Consider the following 25,065-nt stretch of genomic DNA (forward strand, 5'->3'; position numbering starts at 1 on the left):
GTTTCTTCTGAGCAGCACCGAGGCACGCACTGGCTCAAAAATGTACTGGTGCTGGCGACTCTGCACACACCGAGTCATTTCATCCTGGATCTGGCTTGCAGGCAGCTTTCCCAGGATTTCACACTTTGTGTCCCAGTAAACGCTGAGTCTTCAATCTCCAGCTGCTTTTGTTTGAAAGCCTTATGGATCAACTCTTTCAAAGACACGCTGTTGATGCAAACTCCAAAAGAAAAGGCCTTCTCCGGGATGGAAAAGTTATCCTCAAACCTCAGGTGAATATTTTCAATCTTTAATTCAATGTTTTCAACAATCTTGGTGACGACCGAGGCGGTGACAGAGTACCAGTACGACTCTCCTCTCTAGTGTAAGACTCGTGGGTGTCCAGATACTGATTCTCCGTTGTAGAATAATCCACAGAAACAACTGAGCTCTTTCTCAGTGTCGAACATTTAATTTCTTTTCCGCTACTCCAACAGCTATTCCCAAACTCCCCTGTTCCCCAACATTCACTTCTCCCCCCCATCCGGGGAGCTTTTCAAAATAAAACATTTCCAAAACATTTTACATTTTCATAACTCCAATTTTCACTCTTACACTACTTCCCCCTTACAACAAAAGAAGCGTCCCCGCTTCAAACATAGCAAATAAAATGGGCTGATTTAGTATAACAAGAAAACAGCCATTTTCATAAACCAGAATTATACTATTATGTGGTACAGGAATGAACTGATAACACAGGGAAGAAAGGAAGAGAAAACAAATCACAACGTGACTTAAAAAAAAACAAAAAACATACTGAACAGGCATCAGAGTAATCAAAAGACATAGCTTAACAGTGAAGAAGAAGAAAAAAAAAAAAACCTTCAGAAGTCAGGGCTATACCTGCCTGGAGGACAAATGGGGCGTCTGGACCTAGTTTGTAGTCTTACTGGGGGTGGAACTGCACTGACTAGTGGGCCTGCTACTGCAGCTGGAATATTGCCCTCACCTTGACCTCTAGATTGAGTAACATGTGCCATGTCAGGTGTCCCCATACTACTATACTCAAATGTCCAAGGCCTAGAGCCTGAGAGGGCGGTTAGAGGGGGGGGCCCAGTACATGGTGGAGCATCTGTCACTGATTACCTGGGTACAGGGGACCTATACGGCTTGAGACGGTTGTAGTGTACATCTTTGGGTTTACCTCTGGGGTCAAGTTGATCTAACACCTCATAGTCAACACCCATTTCCGCCTCGAAATCCAGCCGTTTTAAAACTTTGAAAGGACCAATCCATCTAGGAGCCAACTTATGCCTAGACAAAGCAGGGATGTCAACCCACACTAAATCCCCAGGATCATAAGCTTCATGTCTCACTTGTCTGTCATAATAGTGCTTCTGTTGCAGGGTTGCAGCAGCGCCCTGCAGGGCAAACGCCCAGTTGCTTCGCCTCCACTGCTCCCTGATGTCACTCAGATTGACCTGAATGGCAAACAGCCACCTTATGCGGCCGTTCCCAGAAATCGGGACTTTGGGTCTCCATGTTCTGTACAGCATCCCTCTCTTTCTGCGCTCCACTTCTTTAAGGAAAGCCATTATCTGCTGGTACTGAACCTGGGAGAGACGTAAAGACATGGGCTCCAGCTGGACCTGGCCCTCGATCCGAGGGATGTTCCGGGTCCTCAGCGGCTCCCTGGAGGTGTTTCTTCTGAGCAGCACCGAGGCACGCACTGGCTCAAAAATGTACTGGTGCTGGCGACTCTGCATGCACCGAGTCATTTCATCCTGGATCTGGCTTGCAGGCAGCTTTCCCAGGATTTCACACTTCGTGTCCCAGTAAACGCTGAGTTTTCAATCTCCAGCTGCTTTTGTTTGAAAGGCTTATGGATCAACTCTTTCAAAGACACGCTGTTGATGCAAACTCCAAAAGAAAAGGCCTTCTCCGGGATGGAAAAGTTATCCTCAAACCTCAGGTGAATATTTTCAATCTTTAATTCAATGTTTTCAAAAATCTTGGTGACGACCGAGGCGGTGACAGAGTACCAGTACGACTCTCCTCTCTAGTGTAAGACTCGTGGGTGTCCAGATACTGATTCTCCGTTGTAGAATAATCCACAGAAATTCAAATTCAAGACATATGTATATGTTTTTTTGCTGGTGCACAAAATGAGCAATGCATGAACGTCACCTTGCTCAAAGAACAAAACCATGAACTCACAGCAAATTGCAGTATTACTTTATTCTGGCCCCAAAAAAATATTTCGGCCCCATAAAAGAATTTCAGCCCCCAAAAATATTTTTTTTTACTATTTGACTAATTAAAAATAAATTTTTTTAATAACTAATTTTTTTATTTTATTTTAAATTTAATTTGTTTTTTGTCATTTTGAATCCACAAAATACTTTTTTGGGGCCAGAATAAAGTATTGCACAAATTACATACCTGCAAATCAGTGTGACTTCTGCTGTTGTCTTTGGGAGACCAGTTCAGAGAGGCGTGGCTTCACCTTGGCAATTGCATCTTCAAAGTCTGTTCATTTTCTTCTTTTTTTGCTCGACATATTTAGTATGGATTAAAATATTAAGAAGGAAGCCACGCTACGTACAACTACGACAGCCGCTGAATACTACGCGCACTAAACTCCACGCAGCACTGATTGGCTGAGCAATGTAACATGATCCTCTGCAGCCAGTGATGGCCAAGCGGGGCGTGTCATCACGACTTTACACAAGTGTGTCTTTACCTCCGCGGCAGAGGCTCAACCGAACCCCTGAGACCGACTCATCGAACCCCTGGGGTTCGAGCGAACCCAAGTTAAGAACCACTGGACTAAACTGTTACTCGTGTTAGCCACTCTAGCACCAAGTACAGCTAGTCAATCAACCATCGCTGTGTTCAGGGAAGCGCTGATTAATAATCGAGAAATAAATATCACTTGAATATCACTGGAAACTTGATATCGTAACGGACTGTATGTTATGTTTTTAACGTAATCTTTGCTCGTCTTGCGGGGCGCAGGCGGTTGCCACGGTAACGAGTGTGCTTAAACTACAGAGAGAGAGAGAGTAAAACGGTACCAGTGATTTTGAGTTGATCACCAGTTCGGGTTATTTTACCTTTATTTCCCTTTGCTGTGGCGCATTACAGCCGCCGTAGTTTCTAAACGTTGGACTAATTACCTCGTTCGTTTGTGAGTATACGTCATTCACAACAAACATCAAATAGAACAAATATATTTCATAAAATTTTAACAAACAAATGGCTTCTACCGCGGTAATTATGTGAAATTAAACTAATTATATCCCAACTTCAGAAGATTTGCCTTGACCTTTACAGAGCTCTTTGGTTCCTCCTATCAGTCTGTAGCTTCTCATATTGACGTCATCAAACCAAATGTCAGATCTACCATAACTGACTGACACCTGCTGGCCTCAGGTTTGCAACCAGCTTGTGACTGAGAAACCAGTAACCTCCTCCCAGATGATGACATGAACTTGTTAGTTCCTCTGTCCTCTGACATGGTGAATACAACTGTATAATCCAAGCGAAATGCCTATGTAACACTGATAGCTAAAAAACAACAACAGAGGTAGCAACCGCCGACGCTGTACTTAAGTAACGGCTAGCTCGCGCACACAAAAAACAAATCCGACAAACTGTGAGAAGAGTCCCAAACTCGACACCGCTGCCACCAGTGTAAGACTCGTGGGTGTCCAGATACTGATTCTCCGTTGTAGAATAATCCACAGAAACAATTAAGCTCTTTCTCAGTGTCGAGCATTTAATTTCTTTTCCGCTACTCCAACAGCTATTCCTGAACTCACCTGTTCCCCAACGTTCACTTCTCCCCCCCATCCGGGGAGCCTTTCAAAATAAAACATTTCCAAAACATTTTACATTTTCATAACTCCAATATTCACTCTTACAATAGTTTTAAATGCAGCTCTCTGCCTCTCTGGGTGCTCCAGGTTCTTGTTAACATGACTGTTAAGTTAAAGGGACTTTCTAAATTACCATTAGGTGTGAGTGTGTGCATGGTTGTTTGTCCTGTGAGTCTCTGTGTGGCCTTGTGATGAACTGGTGACCTGTTCAGGGTGGACCACTCCAGCCCCATGCGACTATACACCAACCAGCGGGTCTAGACCATGGATGCTTCAATTCATAGTTATTATTCAGTTATTATTAAACTGATTGGTTCACCTTTAGTTTTTCACTCGCTCACACTCTCAAAACTTCCCCAGTTTCTCTCTCGGTCACATTAGGATGTTTTCATTTCCTGTACGTTCAGGCTTACATTTGTTACCCACTGTTCTTTGCTTCCTTTCTTCTAGTTCTTACTTACTGGACTTCTAAGCCTCGAGGCTGAATGAATGCAGTCAGTAATCGGGGCAGGATTACATCAATCTTTTGAGCCAGTTATCCTCAGGCCAGGGAACTCTAAAATGTACAATTATTCCCTTTTTTTTCCAAATCCAGAATGGACAATTGATGCCTTGTGAACAGTGCCTGACAGAGCATTTTTCTCTCTCTTATCACAAACAAACTGCTTTGCCTCTGGTCTCGGGTCATGTTCTTTTATGTGAACAAACACATGAGCTAAAACAAAACAATCTAGTGTCTGTTCCTTGCTTGTTTTTTTTTATTTTTACCACCGGTTGTTTTAAAGACATGCCTTTCCTCTTCATCGAGCCAAGGGAGGGAGCCTGCAGTTGATGCTCCACTCCTTGATGGATGGATGAAGGGATGGAGCAGGGAGGAGACGAGATGGCCAGAAGGAGGAGGGAGAGCGATGAGAGTTTAAGGGTTTTCCTCCTTCACAGACACACTTAAAAAAAAAAACAGTTTGTCCTCATTTAGCTTCTGGCAGGCTCTGTTTCCTCTCCCGTCTGCAGTAATGAAGAGATTAGAGCGGCAGAGTGACTGAAGAACCGCAGGACTGACCTGTCTAAAAGAAACTGGTGACTAAGTTCCATCCTGAGGTTTTTTTAAATTATTTTGGTCTGAAGTTTTTTGTTCTGGAACCTTTAAAAGCTGTGGGGAAGAAGCCGAGCAGACGCCAGCGTTTTCTGGTACGATCATCAAGATTGTGACACAAATGTGTAGGTGTTCAGTGCGTCATCTTAACTTCTGCGTGATGTTTTTTTTTCTCTTCTGCCAAAACTTGAAACAGGATGAGAGTGTGCATGCATGAGTTGTCACGTCTTCTTTAGAAAACTTGTGAAAGCAGGAAACGTCAGCTTACGGTACAGTAGCTGCAGATTGATTATTGTGCATATTTTAAAGGATGTGGTGCATCACCTGCTTACCACCAAGGCAGGGAAGGAGGATGGAGAGCAAACGTATCCAGAGCGGCTGATCATAAATAGCTTTGCAACAATGAAGGGTTGCAAGTTGCAGAACAATTGCAAACTCTGTGATTTGTGGAGCTGAGTTTTAAAAAGTGTACTTATGTAGGATGTGTCTGGATTGTGCATTATAAGCTGTTATAAACAATCTAACCTATTTCCTCTTGCAATAAACCATCAGAGGAAGTGAGTAAATGCCAGTTTCGCTACCTTTTTTTTTACAACCGTGTGTTTTTCTGGTCTTCAGGTTAATAATGAAAGCTGCTCCGGCCTACTTAAAGCCTCCTCTGGGTGACAAGGGGATGTGTGTGATTAGTTAGTGCGTCATTGGGTGTGTTCTTGCACCAGATCATATCTAAACTGAAGTCAGACATTTGTGGGTTTTTTTTGGGTGGGTTAATTTGACACATCCATGCCTTATTGTTATAGAAAAGGTTTCTAAAACTAATGCTGTACATTTGTGACGCGTTGATCTGATTTGCATAAATCAAAAACAGTTGATCGTCACAGATTTCAGAGTAAAAACGTAAGAAAATAACCATCATGGTTTCCACATTAAATTTATTTCCTTTTTTAATTTTTCAGTACTGATTAATACAGCTCAGTGTAGGTGTGGGTCAATGTGACATTGGCATGACTGGTGATCAGAGTTTTATGTGGCTTTATTCTTAATCCTCCTGTTAGACATTAACTTTTTTTTTTTAAATCTGGTGAAGAAGAAAAACCGTTATAAGTTTCATCCAGCCAAAAGCCTGTTTGTAAATATAAGTATGATGGCATAACCTGAAATATTTTGAAGCAGATAAGTGCAAGTTCTTGGAAGCAAGTGAAATGTGTAATCTTACTGCTGCCAGTTTTTATTTAAACAACTGGGAGCAGCTGATTAGAATCTCTAAAAGCTCAAATGAACTCTGACCCCAAATCCCAGAGGAGTAGAAAAGGAGGCGGATTGGCAGTGCTTTCCAAAAACTGATGGTATCATCCAGGACTTCCTGCTGTGGAATATCATGTGTGCTGCTCCAGACATTAAGCTGTGAGAATGTCAGTCAGAGGCTTCTTCAGATTTGATGTAAGACTGACTGCTACCGGAGGTCATTCCAGCCCACAGCATCACAATTCATGTTGACTGTTTGAAGATATTTGAATAACATGAGTCACTGCAACATTTAATTTCCCTTTAGGATACATAAAGTACTTTTGAATTGAATGTTACAAGATTTCGAACGCAGAAGTATTGATGGCTATACTTTACTAGTTGTATTATTGCGCTATTTGTATCTGTAGGTTTTAATTAATGTACAAATATTTGGACGAATATCCCCATTTTGACTGTAGCAACCATTCCACTTTTTTCTGCAAGTTTTAAAGACTGCCAAGTTGGAACAAAGAGTTTTAGCGATTTAGTCTACTGTGTTTGACCAAGAAAATATACTGATAATTTATGTAGTCCATGTGAAATGGAGCTGATGTACTAAGTGACCCTGATTCATGCATTAGTGGTGATAAAGCCTGTTCTCACTGTGTGCCCTGTTTCTGCAGAGTAACGTTGTCATGTAAGCAGAGAGAACTGAACAATATGAACTGATTGAACTGCCTCAGCAGGATTCCTCTAATGAGGTTGATTTGTCCTCTGACTGGTTGCTACTCCACTTTAATTGCTTGTTCTCTGCTTTTATTTTCTTGGCTTATATACGTTTTAAAAAAAACATTGATGAAGCCCACCTTATGAAATAATAAATTAACTACTGCTTGCTGTGTCTGGGAATAATAATTGTGAATGTGCCACAAACACCACAATCTTACTTTCCCACCTGTTGCCGGCTTTCTTCCTCTTCCTTTTCTTCTTGCGTAAATTTTCTTGAGAAAAACCACCAGACTATCTCTGACAGATCAGCGTTGGTCTATTTATCATGGCTCTGCAGATATTTTGTGTGTCTGTGGTACATGAACTTTTGTTCTATCGGAGCACACACTCGGTATGGGTGTTTTCCAAGAAGGGAGGAAGCCAACACCGTAATTTGAGCTTGTAATTGTAAAGTATGACATGAAATTCGGTTCCCGTACTTATTTTGCCGACATTCCTTTTGTTGGAGCTTTTTGGTTTTGGTATTTTACTCTGCTGAAAGTGTAAATCTCTCCAGTTAATAACAATAAACCAAGCTAATTCATTCTTTCGTTGTTTTTGGTAAATGTTCAGTATTTTTTTATCCCCTATGCTAATCAGAGTAACTTAGGAATTAATATTTATTTGCCAAATATTGTTTTTATGCTAGGCTAACACAATGTTCGCCCTTTTGTTTTGATATGACTCGGTTCATATTTCACCTTAGAGCATGTTGGTACTGCTACAGTCCATTGTATGTGGGCAAAACTTGACTGTTCTTCTTTATAAATGTTTTCTTTTGCTTTAAACATCATGAAATTGAATTGGCAAATCTCAGGTGCTGTCTGCAGAGCGACAGAGCAGGTCACATGACAAAGACTATGAGGCGACGCAGCCAATACCATCTCTCTTTCACTAGAAGATCAAAACACCCATCTGACACCTACAGAAATATGTCCACTGGGAGTTTTTCGGTGATGCCAAGATTAGTTTTCATGGTCTAGACTCTGAACCAAATCCAGGAAGTGAAGCAAAACATGCCTAATCACTAATAAAATCTTTAATATTTTCTTAAATAAAAGGACAGGATTACAAAATTCTTCCTAGTGTTCATTCAAATAGTAAACCAGAGCGATCGAGATTAGTAGACACTCTATATGTAATAAAATTCTAATAAGAGTATTTCACATTATAAAACAATTTCTAGTAGAAAATAAGAACACGCATCTTATTTATTCCCATTGTTGTAGCTTTTATAATTCTTTAACCACAGAAATCACTACTTAGAAGTCTAACACTCAGTGTTTTGTTTATTATTTTAACTAACAATTACTTCGTGGTGGCAAAATCTGTAATCATAAGATTAAAAAATCTTTCAAATGATTGTTTAAGTTTTCTATTTATTAAGTCTTACAGTTGTGTGAATTTAGTCCACTTTCAGCTGGCTCCTCCTGGTTTTGTTTTATTCAACACTAACTTTTGTGTGGGGGGGAAAAGTGCAAGTCTGCTGGCTCCACGAGCGCTGATAAAACCATTTAACCACTTTTATTGTTTTAAACTATTATTTGTTTTTTATCGGATTAGTGCACTTAGTCTTTCTATTGCTCATATAAAACAGCTCAGAGCTAAATTGACATGTCAGTGCTTTTATAATCTCCCTTTGTTCTTAATATTAAATTTTTCCCCCTCCTTTTATTAGAGCATCATTATTGTAGTCAAGAGATATAATTTCAGCTTTATATCCTGTTTGTTTTGGGCAATGAGCTTGAGTCCGTCTTCCTGTTGGTGTCTGTGGTAACTGGTGGTGTAATCTGATGGAGCCCAGATTGTGTTGCCATAGTGAACCAGAGCAGTGGGACTCTCGGGTCTCCGTTCTTCTGTTGTTTTGAAGTGTGTGTATGCTGTAATTGCATTGTGTGTAGGATGAGGGAATATTTGATCTCTGTGCCTGAGTGCTGGATTCGTTTCTGCCCTCAGTGCCTGATGACCTGAGTCCAGAGGAGCGACAGGAGCTGGAGAGCATCCGCCGCAGAAAACAGGAGCTGCTGCAGGACATACAGGTAAGTACGACTCTCAGAGTCTTTCCTTGAGCTGCTAATTCTGTTTTTATTTCTCATAATCATTTCTCAAACTGTAAACGGATTTCATCTAAGGCCTTTGTTAGTAATAGAATCACTTGTTTGTGTTTAGAGATTTGTGCCCACTCTTGTTGCACTTAAAAAAAATAAATCTTGACTATGAGTGTGTGTATAATAATAAAAACAGTTTGGTGATATTTCTTATTTCCTAAAGTTAAAATATATATATATTGTTTTTAGCATAAACACACATTTAAACCTTCATCTTAAATATTTTTGTTTTGGTGAATATTATATAGTAGAGCAGGGATGGAATAAATATGGAACATAATGCTGTATTTTCTGAACCCCTTTTCCTCTGATACCCCTAAATAAAATACAGTTCCCTTCAGAAGGCACCTTATTGGTAAATCCAGTCCATCTGTGTGTAATTTAATCTCAGCATAAATCCAGCTGCACTATGACACTGCAAAAACACAAAATCTTATCAAGTTTATTTGGTCTATCTTCTACTGCAAATATCTTATTTCAAGTGTACAAACTTAAAAGTAACTTTTCAGCAAGATGTTTTAAGTCAATGATTGCTTTATATTATTTAAAAAGTACTAGTTCCTCTGGTAGATTATTTCACTTATAACATGGGGGAAATGTCTGGTTACAAGAGAAATAATCTGCCAGTGGAACTAGTACTTTTTCACCAATATTAAGGAATTATTCATTTAAAACAAGCTACTAACATTTTGTGTATTTGCAGTGTAACTCTGAAGAAGTTGCATAGATCTAAAATCCAGTTAAGAATCTGTGGTGAGACCTGAAATTTGGTGTTTCCAATGCTCTCCATTCACTTTTGATTTTGGAAAGAAATGAACAAACTAATGGGGGAATGAGATAAATTACATTAGACTGCTTCATATAAGTCAAAAAAACATCTTGATACTCACCGTTACCAACGAAAGAAGCGAGGAGAGGAGTGAAAGTCAACAGTACAACAGAGAGTTGGAGAGTTAATTACCTAAAATGTGTAACATAGAAAGTATTGACGCTCACTGCTGCTTTGTAGGTCAAAAAGTAATCTGTGTGTATGGCAGCGAAACCAAGAGACGGTTTCATAAATAATAAAAAGCTCCATTTACAAGGTTAAGTTCTCAGGTTAATATGAAAATTAGAGCGCCAGTCCGCCTTCAGAAAGCAATTGGTTTAACATGAGAGTTGGTTGATAGCTCATCTACCGTTTATCTACTTTAAAAACCCAATGCATGAGAAGAAAGTCAGGGTTTCCCCCAGTGTTTTATAAGCCTGGCGGGCCACCAGGCTTTACTTGTGCCCCCACCAGGTTAAATATTGCTTATCTACTTAAGTATTTTTAAAATGGTTGCATTTTTAACACTTTATAGTTGGTGTATTTATAGTTTGTATTAATCTTCCAATAGCACATAATTATCAAGTGATATTTTCAAATTTCCGATCAACTTTAAACATTTTTTATTTTTTTTCTCCGAAGAGTTTTTGCGGCGCTAGTGGCTCGTATTTTTTTACACAGTAGGCAGACAGGAAGGAGGGTGAGGAGAGGGGGGAAGACATGCGGCAAAGGTCGTCGGGACCGGGAATCGAACCCGCGACGTCCGCGTCGAGGACTAAGGCCTCCAAACATGGGGCGTGCTAACCCCCTGCGCCACCACAGCACGCCCCAACTTTAAACATTTTTAACTCAAAAACATGACGGACCGCTGGATGAATGGCTGCCCTAGCACCCAGCCACCAGACTTGGCCAGTTTTCTGGGAGAAACCTTGAAAGTACATCATTTACAAATATAATTTGATGGGGTTGTTCCACCATGAACGTTTAAAGCCAAGTTATTTCAAGAGGAGTTGTTTATAAAATACAGGAGAAACCCGGATTATATTTCACATGTGAAACCTTGAGGTTGCAGCTGCTGTTTGCATTTTCTCCTTGTTGTTTGAATACCAGTCTGTGTCTCCTCCCCGTGTCCTTGAGTGAAATTAGACTTTCATGTCTGGACCAGCGAGTCTAGTTGGGCTTTATGGGGGTCAAAGGATATGATCACTGTACACCGACGAGGCAGATGATCCTCTTTGTTTGGGGGCTGGTGAGCCCCACATATAGACGACCTGCAGGAACAGTTTCCCTCCTGCTTACGCCCCCATTACAGATAAATCAGCTTATAACTTGTTAACCTTGTTTTTAAAGGGACAGGACAGCAATACCTACTGTCAGAATTCAATACTGTAAAAAAACTAGGTGTCCTTTTTTATATTAATTTTTTTTGTCACATTTATGTGTTTCAGATATCAAAATATATACAGTATATATCAAAGATTAAAAACTGTTTTCAAATGACATTATTCATTGAGAAGAGAAATAATTACTCCTTAAATTTAATAGTGCTTGTAATCACTGGCACCGAGTATTTCTTTGCAGATTTGTTTGATTTTTGGGCACAATAACGTCTCATTTAAGGTTGCATCACAATATTGTGATCTTAGCCTAGGCTTTGACTAGGACAGTCATAATTATCATTTTGTTGAGCTATGAAGACTGGGACTTGATGGTTTGTTTAGGAACTAATTGCACTAGAGCTCAATGTAGCTTCTACCCGTCTATCGTTAATTATAGGAGCGAAAGGTTGTTTTTTCTAGAGAGCCATTAAACATGGTTTTCTTATTTTAAACAACAAAATCCACCAATATTTTAAACTCTTTAGTCTGTCTGGCTAACTTTAAAATGTATAACTGGTAATAAAACTGGTTAAGTAATTACACGTTTGGGTCTATTTGATGAGCATTGACAATTAAATTATTTCAAGTAAATAAAGATATATATTTTACATATTTATTTAATAGAATTTCTGCATTTATTTACATAACATGCATTGTACATTTATTTTACATTTTATTTTCTTAAAATAAGAACACATAGAAAAATATTAGCTTTTTTATTTACTGCAATGTGAATCTGTAGCCTATGATAACACCAAATAATAATGAATCTGTTATAAACTATTTTTAATTAGCTTCACAAACATGAGATCATGGAAAATTAAACTTGGACAATATTAGCTGTGGGAAAGTGGAAAATTGTATTGTCTTAAAGACTGAAGGGTTTAAGAGTGCAGTAATTAAAACTACAAAGGTTTCTTCATGTATCAATATTCATCATAGAGAGGTTTTGTTTTTGCAGACTTGATTCAGTTTCAGGTTAGAAAATGTCCTTAAACCAGACTTTAGTAACTTTACCCAAGATCTTCTAAAATGATCTTGGGTATTAAGATCACATTCTTCTAAAAATAAGAAGCCAAACGGGTGTAAAAAATTATTTGATAAGTGTATCCAGATCAAAGTTTTATGAGAGTTGGTGATTTGAAGTGGCTGTTTTCTATCTGCAGCCTGCAGGCGGTGATGATGCACAAACTGATGAATGTCATGTTGTTCTCCGAAGCTCCGCCCACTTTCAGCCTCAGGGACAGATGGGTTATGAACCATGACATGTTGCAGTAACACAGAGAGAGTGCGTTGTTTCCGTGTTTCTGGGAAACAGAATCAGAAATAAATGTAAAAAATTGTATTTAGATTTTTTTTTAAATATTTGACTCCAGATTTGTCTTCTGTTTCTGTTCTTTGGTCTTCTGCTCACAGGATTCATCACACCGACTGCAAAACAGATCAAATTTAGTTTAATGATATTTTCCAAAAAAAATGTGTGAGAAAAAACAGAAGTATTAAAAACTGGTTTTACTTTAATACCAAGTATTATTCTTTCTCTCTTTCTCCTCAGTCCATTCTTCCTTTTATTCCTCCCTCATGTCCTTTTCCAACTTTATTTATATGTCTTTTCTTTCTTCCTTTCCTTGAGTCCTCTCTCCTTTCTTTTTCTTTTTATGCCATTTTCTGCTGTCCTTGCTTCTTTCCTTCTTTAGTTTCCTAACTTTTTTTTTTTTTTAGAAATATCTGCTTTAAATTCATGGTGAAACTTAATATTTTGTATTTTAAGATGAACATAAAGGACTGGGAACTCTGGGAATTTGAGTCTTAAAAGTGCGTAGGAACCCTGCGGTCCTTGTTTTTCTCCTTCCTCTCATAACCTCGGACTTGCATGAGCAGCTCCACTAAGCCGGTCGGTCTTTGATCCGTCATATTCCCGTCTTCTCCCCAGCACCCAGGCAGACCCGTGAGGGCGTCAGGGAGGGGCGGCCCGATGAATCTGGGTCAGCGAAGGGAAGAGGGGGTGAGCGATGACCCCAGAGCAGGTGCTGCAGCGGATCTCTGCAGAGCGAGGCCGTTTCACAAAACTCCTGCTGAGAGGCGGAATCGCTCTGTCGGGTCAGAACTGAATCATGGCGGCACTTTTTTAGGAGGTTTAGTGGGTTGTCGCTAGAGTAGGAGGTGCTGGTCGTGATGAGCTGGTCAATAAAAAAAATATGCAATCTATTTTAATAATAAACTTAAATCGTGACTGTTTATGTTGTTTACGTTTTTGTTTTATGGTTTGAAGCTGACCAAATTTTCCCTGTTCCTCTTCTCTGTCGCCTCTCAGAGGCTGAAGGATGAGATAGCGGAGGTGACCAGTGAGATTGAAAACCTGGGCCTGACTGAAGAGAGGTAAAGTGTCCCTCAAATGCCATTTCTGTGCGTAGGCAGCGCCGCTCTGCTCAGCCTTTGTTTTACATTCACAGACACAAAAAAAACTTGTTTACGTCATCCTTTTACACGATGTTCTGATTATGCATCAACTTGCTTCAATCCATTTCATTGAGTTGCTAAAATGAGATTGTATTTGCAGAACTAAACTGAACATTTATTGTTAAGTGCTGAGAGTATTTTTGTTTCGTTTGACTGCAGAAAAAGCATGCAGAGGAACAAACAGATGGCCATCGGCCGGAAGAAGTTCAACATGGACCCCACAAAGGTGAACGCATCAGTCAATCTCTTCACTTCACAAACAGCTACAGACATTTAAATCTGTATTTCAAGCAGCTGTTTCTAACTTTTACTCGACACCACATAGAAAATCATTTATATGAATGACATGATGATCACCAGCAGCTTTGAGAACAGAATAGATGTAAGTCTGTTTTAGCTACTCAAAGGCTAAAAATGTCCAAGAAATACAAATTCAACATAGAGTGTGGAGCTGAAACGATTAATTGTGATGAATCAATTTTTGAAATAATCATCAATTAGCTTAGTAATTGATTAATCCTTAGCTGGAGTACACAGACTGAAAGAACAACACGCTCCGTGCAGCACTTAAATTAATGTAACAACATCATCGCAATTAAACAAATTCTCATAGTCTGGACAGAAGGAATGATTTAAATAAAACTTTTTGAAAATATTTTCTGCCTGTTTTTAGAAAAGAAAGTGAGAAATCAAATCTGAAAAATTGGAGATTTTATTTTAAAGCGCTGACCCCCTACTTAGCTTATTGTTGACTAGGTAAAAACAATCACTCAATCTTTGGTGATTTTAGTTATTAAAAATGATATTTTTCTGGCCCATGAGTGCTGAAACAGACTAATTTTTGTTCTTATTCAGTTGATATTTTCAGATCCTCAGGCTGAATTACTCGTTTTCATTTCTCCTCCTCAGGGGATTCGCTTCCTGATCGACAGCTCTCTGCTGAAAAACACCAGCGAAGACATCGCTCAGTTTCTCTACAAAGGAGAGGGCCTCAACAAGACGGCCATCGGCGACTATCTGGGGGAGAGGTGCGCTTATTTAATTCACATTATTGGAATTATGATTCATAATGTTACACAAGCAGCTCCAGGCCGTGTTGTTTCTTTGTTTCTAATGTCTGATGTGGACTTGTGGGTGTGTGTCTGTGTGGGATCCTGTGTGTCGTGCAGAGATGAATTTAACATCAAGGTTCTGCACGCCTTCCTGGAGCTGCACGAGTTCACGGACCTGAACCTGGTCCAGGCGCTGCGGCAGTTCCTGTGGAGCTTCAGGCTGCCGGGCGAGGCCCAGAAGATCGACCGCATGATGGAGGCGTTCGCCCAGAGATACTGCCACTGCAACCCGGGCGTGTTTCAGTGCACCGGTGTGTGAGCGCCGGGTCACCGATTCAAGCACAGAACGGTTCTGATGTGAACACAGAAACGTTAAGGGTTCAGAGTGGGGAAAGTCTGCAGAAGAATAGGATTTTATTTTAGTGTTTTCAAGGATAAGTGTTTTAAAAAGATAATAAATGGATTAAAAAGATTCCAGATACTTACTTACTTACTTACTTACTTACTTACTTACTTAATTACTTGCTTCCTGCCTTCCTGCCTGCCTTCCTGCCTGCCTGCCTGCCTTCCTTCCTTCCTTCCTTCCTTCCTTCCTTCCTGCCTGCCTGCCTGCCTGCCTGCCTGCCTTCCTTCCTTCCTTCCTTCCTTCCTTCCTTCCTTCCTTCCTTCCTTCCTTCCTTCCTTCCTACCTACCTACCTACCTACCTACCTACCTACCTATCATTCCTTCCTTCCTATCATTCCTTCTTTATCTGTCACCTTTCTTAAGTTTTTCTTTAGTCTTATGGCCTTCCTTTCTTAGTGCCTTCCTTCCTTATTGTCTTCTGTCCTTCTTTCCTTTCTTAATTACTTATTACTACTTTCCTTCCTCCCATTCTCCCTTCCTACCTTTATTATTGTATGCCTTTCTTTCCTTCCATCCTTCCTTTTTCCCTTCTGCCTACCCGTATGTCTTCTACTTTTTGTCTTTCGTTGAGTCTTTCCTTCCCTCTTTCCTTTCCTTCCTTGAGTCCTTCCATTTTCCTTGTGCCTTACCTTCCCTTTTTCTGTCCTTCCTCTCTCCTTATCCTTCTTTATTCCGTTCTCCTCGTGTCCTTCCTTTATTCCTTCTCATTTCCTTGTCCTTCCTTCTAGCCTAAATTGCATCTTTCCTCCCCTCTTTTCTTTACCTTCTTGTTTCCTTTCTTTTTGTCCTCCTTCCTTCTGTCCTTTCTTGTATGAAATGTAAACAACTCTGAGTCTGGGAATTTGAATTAAATTGTATTGGAACCAGTAGAGAGCAGCTATCAGGTATCATTTCCAGGTAAAATCACCTGGAAACAGAATCTATTTTTATTCTCTTTAAAGCCTAACCTAGAAGTTTACCGTAGAAACGTGACATCCAAGATCTGCCTGTTTTCCAGATACATGTTACGTGTTGTCGTTCGCCGTGATCATGTTGAACACGAGTCTGCACAACCCGAACGTACGAGACAAACCGTCAGTTCAGAGGTTCACTGCCATGAACAGAGGAATCAACGACGGAGGAGATCTGCCTGAGGATCTGCTCAGAGTGAGTCCAGTTCACTTTGTTCTGAGAAACTCCTTCCTCTGCTGAGGCGAAATTAACGCATAGTTTGGATATCGGAGCGACTAGTGGCATCCACTTGTTTTTAGCTTAGTGGTTTCAGTTCTGTATATAAAGGATTACTTGAAGAAAGAACGCGCAGCAGGCAGTGGCGCTCTGTTTTGAGCTGGAAAACAAAGAGGGGAAACCCGCAGCATCAGTCTGGGCGCAGTGAGGATTGCCATGATGACGATGGCGGATCAATCGTTCTTATTAGCAACTGACAAAGAGCGTCAGAGACCGAGAGTACGATGAGATCCTGGCAGTCTGAGAGGCAGCTACTCAGAGATCCAAGCAGGGGAATGGCGGCTGTTTGACCTTTGACTTCTGGAAACATTTAATATTTGTGAAGCGATAACAGCACAAACAAAAAAATGTTGCTGTGCAAATATTTGACTCTAATTTTATTTCATTTGTAAAAGATGGGGAGGCCATGTTCACTCAGGTAAAATGGATTCATTTAAAGAGATTTTTGCTATTATTATTATTATTATTATTATTATTATTGTAGACCTGCTTTTTGAGTGGGACTAAAAAGCTAAATCAAAGCAAAGCCTGTAACGATGCAAACACTTTTTTTTCTCAACACTGTCTCTACACAGTGACTTGCGGGTTGTGTTGAAGCTATTGTTCTCCTGCTAATGTCAAACAGAACCATGGTGACCACAGCACCACAGGAGGTCAAAGTTCAAGCAGTAACCACAGCTTTTCCATCAGCAGCTGCAGCTTTATTCACAATCAATCTCTGCTGCGCTTTTCCTGTAAACGGCTTCCATGTTTACTCTGTAATCCATATTCTGACCGCGTGTGTGCGTGTCCTGTGTGTGTGTGCGTGTGGGTGTGGGCGTGTGGGTGTGGGTGTGTGTGTGTGCGTCATCATCATTAGATACATTCAGCAGTGAAACTCTACACACTCTTTACAACAAACCTTTACTTTTTTTTGTAGAGAACTGGGGAAACAACTATAGAACCTCCAACATATTTAATTTCTGCCAAAAGAAAATTATAAAGATATTAAATCACATTAAATATAACCAATTAAAAACTAATTAAGCAAAGCTTTGGTTTATCTAGTTAATGTTTGCTGAGTTGGGAAACTATAAAACTGCACAAAGTAAAAAATAATGTGCTGCTTAAAATACTCAGAAATTGTTTAAGGAAAAGGATGACAATACAAGCTAAGAGTGAAATTTAACTTAAAACAGTCAAGTATAAATATTAAATTAAAAAGTATGTGAATAGTTTGTCAGAATACCTTTAAGTAATAACATAACGCAGTTTAAAAGGGACTTGAATATTTGAAATCTGAGTGAAATCTTTGAGATGGTGATTTTCTTACTTTTTAAAAATCCTTTTGTGTTTTGTTCCTGTTTTTCTTTTGGGTTTAAATGTTGGTTCTGTGTTTTCTGTCAATATTTCCTACATTACATTTAGTTTAAATTTATTTCTAATGAACACTTGTAAGCTGAGTAGCTTCAGCCTAAACCTTTTCAATCTTTTGACTTTGTTTTGAATCTAATTTGATGGAATAGGAGGGTTTATTGACTGTTATTATTTATTTTAGTGTGTGTTTATGTGTCTCAGATTTAATAAGACTATATGTCTGTTATCATCATCTGCAGAATCTGTACGACAGCATCAAGAATGAACCGTTTAAGATCCCAGAGGATGATGGGAACGACCTCACACACACCTTCTTCAACCCCGACAGAGAAGGCTGGCTGCTAAAACTCGGTATGTTTACTCCTGTTGTTTTAAATGTATTAAATTAGACAGACAGAGAGCTGTTGCTGCTTTGTGTTGAAGTTCTTCTTCTCTTGACATTCTTCCTGTTTGTGTTTCATGGTTTGGCTCCAGGAGGTACGTATTGTTTCGTTTTACCTTCACTGCACCGCTTCGCCTCCGGCTCTGTGTGTGTGGGTGTGTGTGTGCGTGTGGGGGTGTGTGTGTGTGTGTGTGTGTGTGTTCGCTTTAACTTCACAGCTGCACCCAGAATAAAGCTTCACGGCGCTCTTTAACGTCCCACTTCCAGGGTTCGTACGGGTCGAAATCCTTGAAAATGCTTGAATTCAGTTTGGTGTTTTCAAGGTTGGGAAAGTTCTTGGTATCCAAACTGCACAGTTTGGAAATAAAGTGAAATTTAACATTTGATTAAACCAGATATTTTCATTCACCTTATAGCAAGGCAAGAACCAGGAGAAATTAAATCAGACAAAATTTTTCTTGCTTTATGTTAGTTAGAATTACTAAAATTATTTCTATTTGCTAAAACAACATTTTTAGAGATTTTTTTTTCTTTTATTTGCAACTTTCTTTGTATATTGTGTTTAAGCATTTAGTTTGAGCAGGAAGGTAATTTATCTTGACATGATTTGTTTGGATTGTTTTAATATAATGAATATTTATTATTCCTAATAGCTCAATGATTTATTGATTTGTGTCAATGAAATAAAGATTCTTATATTTATACCTTAACAAAAGTTATTGGATTTATGGGATTTGTCGTTAAATTAACGTTTTTATTTTCTCTCACCAGAAAGAGAGATTTCAAAACATAACATTTTTATTATATTTTAGTTTTATTCCTGAATCTTGAGATATTACTAATAGCAGTAAGAAATTAGATTATATAATAATGAACTGAATCTGTCTTTTTAAGTTGATTTTTATGGTTTTTATCTCCAAAATGGTGATGGAAAATGTTGAAAACTTGCCTTCAAAATGCTTAAAGTGCTTGAATTTTACTGTACAAACCCTGGAGTTCACGTTCTGCTTTCTGCTGCTTCTTCCTGATGTGAAATCCACATCTGCTTGTGGCATTTTAACTTCTGCAGTCTTTGCTGTACTTTTATTAACCTGCTGATTTGTGTGGCAGCGCGTCGGTTTTCTGAAGTTTAATCTGTCCTCAGGTGGACGAGTGAAGACCTGGAAGAGACGCTGGTTCATTCTCACAGATAACTGTCTCTACTACTTTGAATACACCACAGTGAGTGCTGGTTGGCAGATGAAGGCTCTGCTGCGTTCTTGTAAAGCCTGTTCTTGTAGTGTTATTTGTTTTATTTGTTTTCCTAAGGATAAGGAACCCAGAGGGATTATTCCACTGGAAAATCTCAGCATCAGAGAAGTTGAAGACTCAAAGAAACCGGTAAACTTTTTATTTTATAAGTTTCCACATCTGGTTCAGAATCAGATTTAAACGAAACGACAACAAAGAAACATGGAAAGTTGACAAAGAACCTAAGATTTCTGCAATGCTTCCGGTTTAGACAAATGTTGTTTTTTTTTGTTGTTTGTGCAATTAATAATTTAAGCTTCTAAAATTATTTCCACCAGCTTTTATACCTTTAGCTCTGCCAATATAATATACATACTTACAGCTCATGTGTCGTCGCATCATTCATCTGCATCCGGAGGTGTTCATTGTTCCTTAAACATCTTTTATCCTGAAACAAAAAGCTCTTAAAAGTTACAACTGAAAGGTTTTCTTTACTCTGTGGTTCTCGGGACAAACGGAAAAATTAGTTTTCACATTCCTAAAACTAGATCACACTTTGTCTCATTGCAACCACAAACTTTAACGTATTTTATTGCGATTTTGTGTAAAAGAACAGAAACTGAATGAAAATGATACATATCACGATAACAAATTACGGCAGGCGATAAATTGTGTCAGAAGTTATCACGATAAACAATGATATTGTTGTTTTGAGACCATATTCAAGTAACAATGCAAATACTCTCTCTCAAAGACCAATAAACCTCAATTTCTAAAGAACATTAAACATTGGAAGATTTTTTAAATATCCAAAATAAATAAACAAAACAACTGAAACGACAAATAAAAAGTACAGACTTTTATTTTTGTCATTCAGTCTTTGGCAGAGAGAGACATAAGCTCATTTTAATTTATTTATCATGCAATTAACTGATTTATTGCAACCGGCGGTTTTCAAATTCTAATTTTGGATGAAATAAAGAAAACGTATGTTTGTTTGTTTGTTTTTTTCTCTGTGTTTTGACACAAAGTTTCCGACCCGTTCTGTCTTTCCTCGCTCCCAGAACTGCTTCGAGCTTTTCATCCCCAACAACAAATACCAGGTGATCAAAGCCTGCAAGACGGAGGCGGACGGCCGCGTCGTCGAGGGCAACCACACGTTTTACAGGATCTCTGCTCCGACTGCAGAGGAGAAGGACGAGTGGATCAAAAGCATCAAGTGAGACCTTTAACTTCTTCTGCCGCACAGGATCAGAACCACAGAGCAGGGGACGAATGATGTTCAAAGGTCCAAATCTCATTTCTAGATAAGATCAAAGCGCCAGAGCATCAAACCATGATCAAATCTCTTTAATTAAATTTGCTTACAGCTTAAAATGAAAAGAAATGACACTTTGTTTACAAATGGTTGTCTGTGACTCTTCTGCTCTGATTTAGAAACATAGAATATAGAGAATGCTTTAAATTTATAAGAAAATTTATCTTAAAATGCAACAATATTTATAATTTTCAGTCTTTACATTTCATAAATTAACAGTTTGATTGGAGAGACTTGGACTAAGATGTGCGTTTCCTTTGAAAATTAAACTTAAAAGCAAAAGAATAAAAAGTTAAATGTTTTGTAGAGTTGGACAACTGATGGTGGTTGTAGTTAGCTAGAATCTATGTTTTAACTTTTTTGTCGAACATTATTACTTTTTCTGTTTTTTTTACAATATTTTGATTGTAAAAATATTCAAACTCATGAAATCTTGTTTAATCTTCAGGCGTTTCTAACTTATTTTCAAACGACTTGTCGATAATTTTGGACGCAAGTTTTGTTTGCGAAAACGAAAAACAGATTAAACGGGTATCTGCGACTTTTACGACTGAGAGTCATATTTCCCCCTATGATGCTGAATTAAGATTTATTTAGTGCCACAAATGTTTAAAAACCTTAAACATAAGATTAAAAAAAGGCAAATAAGTTTGGATAAATATCTACTTCAGGTTTAAGGTTTCGAAATACAGAAAAACACGACGTTTGCAGAGAAAACAATATTGTTAGTATCGTTCTGTCGTGGAAAATCAATTCATCACATGAAAATAATTTTTAAAATTACTTAAATTTCCCTTTGGGATCAACAAAGTACTTTTGAATTTGGAAAAAAAACCCAACAAGTAAAACCAGAATTAGTAATTAAATGTATATTTAAAACAGAAGTTTATCATTTAAATTATTCTATTGGATGAACGGACCAAACTCAACAACACTGACCAAACTTTGCGCTCAGCCTGTGATTCATTGATGTAAACTGTCGGTCTTCTTCTTCTTCTTCTTCTCCTCCTCCTCTCACCTGCAGGGCCGCCATCAGCAAAGACCCGTTCTACGAGATGCTGGCGGCTCGGAAGAAGAAAGTTTCATCCCTGAAGGGGCTGTAGCGTCGGAGGATCCATCACCGTGACGACGACTCTGTTGCCTTCAGCGCCGACGGTCCCCCGATTCCTCCCATGTTTGGCCCAAACTTCAAGCAGGTTGAGTCAGTCAGAAGCCTTACCTGTGCTTGGACTGTTCCCTTTATGACGGCTTAACTGAGTCATATTGACCCGATGCGTTTTTTCACGCAGTATTTGGTTTCAGCGCGTTAAGACCTCAGACTGTTTCTCCAGGAGAGAAATGCAGCAAAACCTTAAAAAAGAAATACTGCAACTGGAATCAAACGAGGGAAGAAATTAGCATTTCTTATCAAATCTTGTTGCATAAATCCCAGCAGTGCTGAACTGATTTGTAAATGTGTAAACGGAGTTAAAGAGATCATCATGAACGCAGCCTGGACCTTCATTCTGACCCGTTTTCTAACTGCTTGTTTAAATGGAGGTATTGCTCAAACAGCTTAATATTTATTTATCCATATTTCCTGTAATTTATTGTTTCTTTTCCTCGTATTAAAAATTTGCACAAAAAACCCACCCACGTCTCCTGTTCTGGTTTCTAAGTTGATAAAATCTCATTTAAACAGGATTTGACCGTAATGATCTGACTGATTAGAGGAAATTAGAAATGTTCTGTCAGCAGGTTGAACATTATGACTGGAAAATCTCGCTCTGTCTGTCTGGTGTTTACAGCCACTCGCTAATGCTGATGCTCGCTGCAGATAAAACCGTTTAAAAGATCTTATCTGCAGGACATTTCTGTCAGCAGCAGCAGCGTTTTCTGCCTCTTCCTGCTGATCTGATCGCACCGGGTTTTTCAGCACAAACATGGAGGCCAGAGTTGAGAGGGAAGTGGGGAGATTCCCCGTCTAGACTCACGACCTGAAGAGCAGAACGGCGAAGAAACGCTCCTGAAGTGAGCCGGCAGCGGTTTGCTTGGTTACCACCGACGCCCACACAGTCTGCAGCTCCGCGCTGCTCGGCAGGGTTTGGTTAAACTGGGCGTTTTAATGGTTGGCCTCTGACTTTCTATGAGAAACTGCCTTCACTCGTTTTCACACAGGCCGGGTTCTACACCTCATGCGACTCAGAGAGTCTGAACCGCCCAGAGCGGCTCAGGTTCTGCAGCTCCTCCACAGCCGACCTTTGAAACATTTAAAACTTAAATGTTTTAAAGGAGCACACTTACATTTTTACATGTAACTGGGACTGTTAAGAGTTGGATGGTAACTAGTTATGTGTACTGCAGTCACAATTTGGGGACAAAAAATACTTTTAGGAGTATTTTGCTAGTTTATTTTATTATGAAGAATCACTACTGTCGAGTAAAAAGTGAATAACTTCACTAAATGAAGAGCCAAAAATTCACCGGACAAACCTGCACTTTTATTAGTTCAATAAGTTTTAAATTGAAAGAAATCAATTTGGAAAAATTTACAAATGTATCAATTTTCCAAATTGATATTTTAACATAAACAATACCAAAATTTCCACATAACTTTATATTTGTTCCATCTGATTATGTATTTTTTAAGTTATGTTTTCACTGACGCTTTTTAAATCTTAATTTACTGTTAATTTCTTCAACAGCTACAGCTGGGGTAAAGTTTTTGGCTCTCTACTCACCTCTGCTGTCGGTTCAGGCCGGGAAACAAACGTTTGTTTACAGAGCAGGAAGGATGAGGGAGGATTTTCCGGAAAGCATCAAGATGCTGGGAACCAGCAGCAACTATTATATGCCATCGATTTGGATTTACCAAACGAAGAAGCTTTTTCTGTCCCATCATTGCAAATGTAGATATTTGGAGTTTGCTCAACTCTATTCCAGTTTGGTAAAATGAGCAAAACAAAGGTTATGAAAATCACCTTAAAATACTAGATTCAGTAGCAGATTATTTCACTTATAAAATGGAAAAATGTTGTGCTATCAGTGAGATTATCTACAATGAAACTTCTTTTTTTAAAAATCAATGTTGAGGAATTATTGACTTAAAAGCAGCTCTTATATTTTGCTGAAAAGTGACTTGTGAGTTTTGTTTTATGTAAAGTGTAATAAAATATTTGACCAAAACTACTTGGTGAGATTTTGAGTTTTTGCAGCGTTTCAGTACAACTTCTGGAGTTAAAGCTTCGCACCTGAAGCTTCATCTTCAACTCCATTCCCAACAAAAGCACACAAACATTTTGAGTCGCTTTAAAACATTGAGCAGATCCTTTAATTTACAAACATAACGCAGAACTGTACACGTATTTGTGGGCAGAGCCGTAAACAAACCGTGAGAGCCGTCATTAAAGCTCCCCAGGGACTGCAGCGCTTCGCCACACCCGTCTGCTTACCGTCACAGCCTTCATTACGCCGCAGACATTCACGTCTCTGTTCAGCCCGAAAGGACGCAACGCGGCTACATGCTGGAGGTACGGAAAGACGACCAGTAGCTTTCGCTGTTTGAAATGTTTCTAGTCGGTACAAATGGAGAAATCCAGACTTTTATGACGGCGGAGGTAAATAGAAAACACGGAAGAGGGTTTCCCCTCTTTAAGTTCATCGTACGTCCACTCCTGTGCGTGAGTCACTTCCTGTGACGGCGGGGAACGCCTTCTGCAGGACCTCGGCTCAGAACCGCAGAGTCCAAACCGAAATAAAAGAACCGCCTGCAGACGACAGAGAAACATTCAGCTGATGATGATGAGCATCGAGTGAAAACTCTGGGCAAAGGTGGCTGAGAAAGCGTCAAATTCATCACAGACTTTATTATTTATCAAAAAAAGAGAACGCATGTATAATGTCTTTCAAAATATTTGTTTATAGATGCTCCAAATGAAAATTATAAACTTATTCCAAGTTTGTAACTTTTGAAATAGTCATTTCTGTCTTGGAAAATCCCAAATTTAAAGAAATAAAACAAAACTAGACAAAATCATCTTCAGTTGACTTTTTAGGAACACTGCATTTTTATTAAATGGCATTTTTTAAAAAGAAAATCACAATTATTTCTGATAAGCCTAAAAGTGCTTTGAATAAATTAAAATCTCATTGAAAAGATCATTTGCTACAGTAATTTGACACAAAATAGGAAAGAAATGGATTAATTTCACACAGAATTATATATTCCAAACATTTTTATGCTATTTACAAAACACAACAAATATAACATCAGAATAATTCTGGCTTGGTCTTTAATTTAATTTTGTAAAGAGCACTTAATACTGAAACTGGAAGATATTTTAAATAACCTTCAGCCCCCCCAAAAAGAAAAAATGACAAAAACCAAACAACTGAGTACAAACAAATAAAAT

The 25,065-nt window shown here is 38.9% G+C and overlaps 2 protein-coding genes across 7 annotated transcripts in view; one reads left to right on the top strand and one right to left on the bottom strand.

The window, feature by feature from the left end:
• LOC116726628 (cytohesin-1-like) overlaps positions 1 to 22,305 on the top strand; it is a 34,217-nt gene extending 11,912 nt beyond the window's left edge. For 2 of the 5 annotated variants that reach the window (XM_032573423.1, XM_032573424.1), the window contains exons 2-12: positions 8,905 to 8,987; positions 13,558 to 13,622; positions 13,863 to 13,929; positions 14,613 to 14,731; positions 14,873 to 15,066; positions 16,159 to 16,307; positions 17,984 to 18,096; positions 19,269 to 19,347; positions 19,435 to 19,506; positions 20,421 to 20,575; positions 21,699 to 22,305. In XM_032573423.1, the coding sequence (XP_032429314.1) occupies positions 8,905 to 8,987; positions 13,558 to 13,622; positions 13,863 to 13,929; positions 14,613 to 14,731; positions 14,873 to 15,066; positions 16,159 to 16,307; positions 17,984 to 18,096; positions 19,269 to 19,347; positions 19,435 to 19,506; positions 20,421 to 20,575; positions 21,699 to 21,777 (1,175 nt within the window). In that variant the 3' untranslated portion in view covers positions 21,778 to 22,305. Of the gene's footprint in view, positions 1 to 4,698; positions 5,079 to 8,904; positions 8,988 to 13,557; positions 13,623 to 13,862; positions 13,930 to 14,612; positions 14,732 to 14,872; positions 15,067 to 16,158; positions 16,308 to 17,983; positions 18,097 to 19,268; positions 19,348 to 19,434; positions 19,507 to 20,420; positions 20,576 to 21,698 lie in introns of those variants that run through there. The other 3 variants (XM_032573426.1, XM_032573427.1, XM_032573428.1) reach the window with 3 other exon arrangements.
• Positions 22,306 to 23,957: 1,652 nt separating this feature from the next.
• pgs1 (phosphatidylglycerophosphate synthase 1) overlaps positions 23,958 to 25,065 on the bottom strand; it is a 28,801-nt gene continuing 27,693 nt past the window's right edge. For both annotated transcript variants that reach the window (XM_032573419.1, XM_032573417.1), the window contains one exon: positions 23,958 to 24,420. In XM_032573419.1, coding sequence (XP_032429310.1) covers positions 24,339 to 24,420 — 82 coding nt within the window. In that variant the 3' untranslated portion in view covers positions 23,958 to 24,338. The remainder of the gene's footprint in view (positions 24,421 to 25,065) is intronic.

The sequence above is a fragment of the Xiphophorus hellerii genome, chromosome 10 (genome assembly GCF_003331165.1).
Source record: "Xiphophorus hellerii strain 12219 chromosome 10, Xiphophorus_hellerii-4.1, whole genome shotgun sequence".
NCBI lineage: Eukaryota > Metazoa > Chordata > Actinopteri > Cyprinodontiformes > Poeciliidae > Xiphophorus > Xiphophorus hellerii.